Source organism: Zingiber officinale, chromosome 7B (assembly GCF_018446385.1).
Source record: "Zingiber officinale cultivar Zhangliang chromosome 7B, Zo_v1.1, whole genome shotgun sequence".
NCBI lineage: Eukaryota > Viridiplantae > Streptophyta > Magnoliopsida > Zingiberales > Zingiberaceae > Zingiber > Zingiber officinale.
Genome location: NC_055999.1, coordinates 74754919 through 74758593, shown reverse-complemented (window position 1 = coordinate 74758593; position 3675 = coordinate 74754919). Strand labels below are relative to the sequence as shown.

The 3675-nt window shown below is 43.3% G+C and overlaps 1 protein-coding gene across 1 annotated transcript; it reads right to left on the bottom strand.

Annotated features, from left to right (window-relative positions):
• Window positions 1-2218: 2218 nt before the first annotated feature.
• On the bottom strand, window positions 2219-2956 carry LOC122003830 (non-specific lipid-transfer protein 1-like). The gene is made up of 2 exons (XM_042558826.1): window positions 2535-2956; window positions 2219-2422 (listed from the first exon to the last, which is right to left on the bottom strand). Exons 1-2 carry the CDS (start codon window positions 2885-2887, stop codon window positions 2413-2415), a joined length of 363 nt encoding a protein of 120 aa, XP_042414760.1. The 5' UTR covers window positions 2888-2956; the 3' UTR covers window positions 2219-2412.
• Between the last annotated feature and the right edge of the window lie 719 nt (window positions 2957-3675).

Sequence of the window (3675 nt, the reverse complement as noted above, 5' to 3'; positions counted from 1 at the left end):
GAGAATTCAGCAAAGAACGCAGAGAAAACACAGAAAGAAAGAGGGAAAGACAAAGAACCTTACAGAGAGGATGAGAAGCGAAGGAAGAGGGCGAGGGATCGCCGGAATGCCGAGGAGCAGGGTCGCCGGGGCACTAAGCAGGAGGAGGCTTCTGGACGCGAAGGCGAAGGTGCGACGAAGGAGAAGGGCGAAGGCTTTATAGGGTTATGCCCGGTCGTCCTGAGTCGTCAGATTCAGGTCACAGGAACCTAGGCCCACATCGCGCCGTTCATTTCAAACCAACGGATGTTGCATCAGGCGTAAGGTGGCGGACATACGAAGACGTCAGCCGCGCCTCGTGGCACTCGGTCAGAGGAAGGCATTTAATGAGCCCCATCACGAGGCAGAACCCGCGTGCTCAACCATAATGGTGGAGATTTGCACGTATTCCAAGAAGATCCCTGGTAGCTTCATCACAGGCCATTGGGCCAGCCCTTGGAAACTAGCCGACCGGCCCATAGGGACTGAGCGGAGGTATACTTTCGGTATTGGCGGGTCGACTGGCGATTGGCCAGACTCATAGTCCAGTCAGTCGGACTTAATGCCTCCTTCGACTAGACTTGAGGGGGAGGCATGTGATCCGGTGGTAAAGACGGGGGGATCACTCGTTGGCAGGAGGTCAACGACACGTGGAAGTCAAGGGTCAAGAGGATCAACACCAAGGTCTTGCCGAGCGGACTGGCAGACCATCCCCGGACATCCGGCCGACCGGGCGCGGTCCGGGTCTCCCAGGCGACCGGACAAAAGACAACCCGACCATGGGGCGGGTTTCCGATGCTCAAGGTAAAAAGAGTATTTAAGCCGAGCGGCTAGGACAGTAATCCGCAATCCCAGCGGAGCACATGAATAGGGCTTCTTGGAGGACATGAGCGCCGAGCGGCCGTTCCGCTCGGCCCGGGAACAGATAAGAGCGCTAGGAGACAAAAAGGACAGCTGGTAGCTTCATCCTCGAGACACCTGCTGCCGACAAACAGCATGGTCGGCGGCCTAAGCGGACAAAATATCATACGGTAGAAGCTTCCACCGTCACATTCGAGATATGCTCGGACGATTGCGGGATAGCGTCAGGTGTACTTTTCTGACATAACCCTACTGAGGTATGTTTGGGGAAGCGTGCACGCATCGAGAAGCGTGCCCGCACCTCCTCGGGATCCTATATAAGGACCCCCAGACTTCGATGGAGGTATGCAATCTTGATCACTGTAGCCACAGTAACGTTACTCTGCTTCTTCGCTGCTTGACTTGAGCGTCGGAGGGTTGTCGCCGGGAAACCCCTCCCGGCTCGTCTTCTTTGCAGGTTCGCCGGAGATCTACACTACTAGTCGGAGACAGCGGAGAGTGTCATGTCCTCAGCGTCCGTCGACTCAGCGCTCGGACAAAATCAATAAATAATATTAAAATTAAAAACTCAAACAATGAGGCCCCAATAAAATGGTAGCCTTTGACATGACCTTAATGGCCTATGCCATAGTTCAAATGTCTTTTTTTCAAAAAAAAAATAATAATAATAATGTTTTAATAAGTCATATGAAATATAATGTTTTAATAAGCCACGAATCCAACCTCTGCAAATACTATGTCCAATTTATTTAATTTTAAAAAATAAATATTTAAATTCTTTCCATGAATATCATGTCCTGTCTATTTATTTAATTTGAAACATTAATAACTACCTAGTCTTATTTAAAAAATTAAATAAAAAGTAATGAAAAAGGGTTATTAACAAGCAGTAAAGTTTAATCATCAATTATCCCATATATTTTATGTTGTCCATATTATACTAATATTTTCTAAAGATTTTAAATTATAAAGTAAAATAAATGTGTTAAAGTATAATATATAAGGATTAGAGTTGGAAAATTAAGCATATATATTTTTTTTTTTAAAAAAAAAGTTTAAAACAAATGAATCACGAGTATTATCACATTTGATGTAAGAGCAATCGTAACGTTGTTAAACTTGGAACGTTAATGCTGACATGGACATCAACGCTGTTAAATTTGGAACGTTAATGCTGACATGAACATCTTTTTATTGCACTATAGCATTAACGTGTTCAAAGTTCTGAACACGTTAATATCTACAGCTTTCAAAAAAAAATAATAAAAAAACCCATTAACGTGTTCAAACGTTAAAGCGTTGCAGTTGCTATTATCCATTTAGAATAAATATACGGGAATTTCACACGATGCGAAGGAGAAGTATATATTAGAATATAGACATAACAACATGACGATATATAGAACAATAACAAGCCTCGGCATCGAAGCTAGACGCGATGGGAGGATCACAAGTATGAGACTCGACCTCCCATTTTTATTCCATGTATCTCTCTATAACTCGGCTAGTATCTGGTCCACTCGGTCCGGTCGATCAGTTCACACTGCATGACCAAATTCACAGACATATGTTACGATAAAAGTTAACCGTCAAATAGTTAGGACTAAATAATCTAATGATGTATTATAGGTTTAGAATATAGTTATGTTACGGACCTGGAGCAATCAGTGGAGGTACTGACGGGGAATGGAAGGTGGACGCCGCAGCTGCCGGGGAGGCCGGAAAGGCGGCCGGGCTGGAGACCGGAGATTCCAGACGCCTGCGAGCGGATGCAACTGCACGCTGCACGGCGGTCGGCGGTGGTCTGCGCGGCGCTGTTCAGGCTCCTCACCCCGTTGCAGCAGGCCGGAGGCAGCGCCGACACCTTACCGGTCACGTAGGGAATGCAGGGCCGCAGGTTGGAGGCCACTTGGCCGCAGGTGACCGCGGCATCGGCCTGGGACCCCGCTAGGAGGGCGACGACCGCTGCTATCATGAGGACCACCACTAAGGCACCGGAGCGAGCCATCGGGAAGAAGAACGGGAGCGGGAGTCGTCGGGGTTGGTGGTGTGTGGTGTGGAGAGGAATGTGAGCGAATGAGCGATGGAGGGGAGATTTTATAGTGATAAAATGGAATAGAGTGGCTTAATTGCATTAATGAAAAGGAGTAGTTGGTAGTTGAGAGTTAATTCGATCGATAATAATAATGATTTTGCCATTTTTCCACTTGTCAATTTTTGTATCTTCGAATTGTTTTATGAATGTTTAATATTATGATTAATGGAAAATTAATGGAGCTAATGTGTTTTTAAATGAGTTAAATATGTCTCTTTAGATCCATCTTTATAAATAAAAAAAAACTTTAATATTAGCACGTCTTCTAGTTTTAGGTAATCAAAAATTCCATTGACTTATTCAATAGAATTTAAGGTGGATTTAGGGGGAGGGCCCCACTATTTAGACTTGGTAGTTCAATTAGTTAGCAAAGTAATTAATGAGGTGGCAACTCAATTAAATGGGTCTGAATCCTCTTTAATTTTTGTGGACTTTTTATTATTTAGTCGACTACCATTGGTTGAACCAATCGACTAGTTAACAATAAACTATTTAATTAAATTAATAAGTTCATTTGTTTTACATCAATAATCTATAATATGCTTAGTATTTTGGTTAAAAATATTTTTAATTAAAAATTTTGATAGTTTTATAAAATAAAAAATAAAAAATATGGAAAAAGTTTTTATTTTCATTATAGTCCATTTTTTATTACCTTCCTTATACGGTGAATGATTATACGTTTGGGTTTTTTTCATCAT

Excerpts from the sequence above, each read along its gene's own strand:
- LOC122003830 (XM_042558826.1), bottom strand. The coding sequence starts at position 2,887 with ATGGCTCGCTCCGGTGCCTTAGTGGTGGTCCTCATGATAGCAGCGGTC.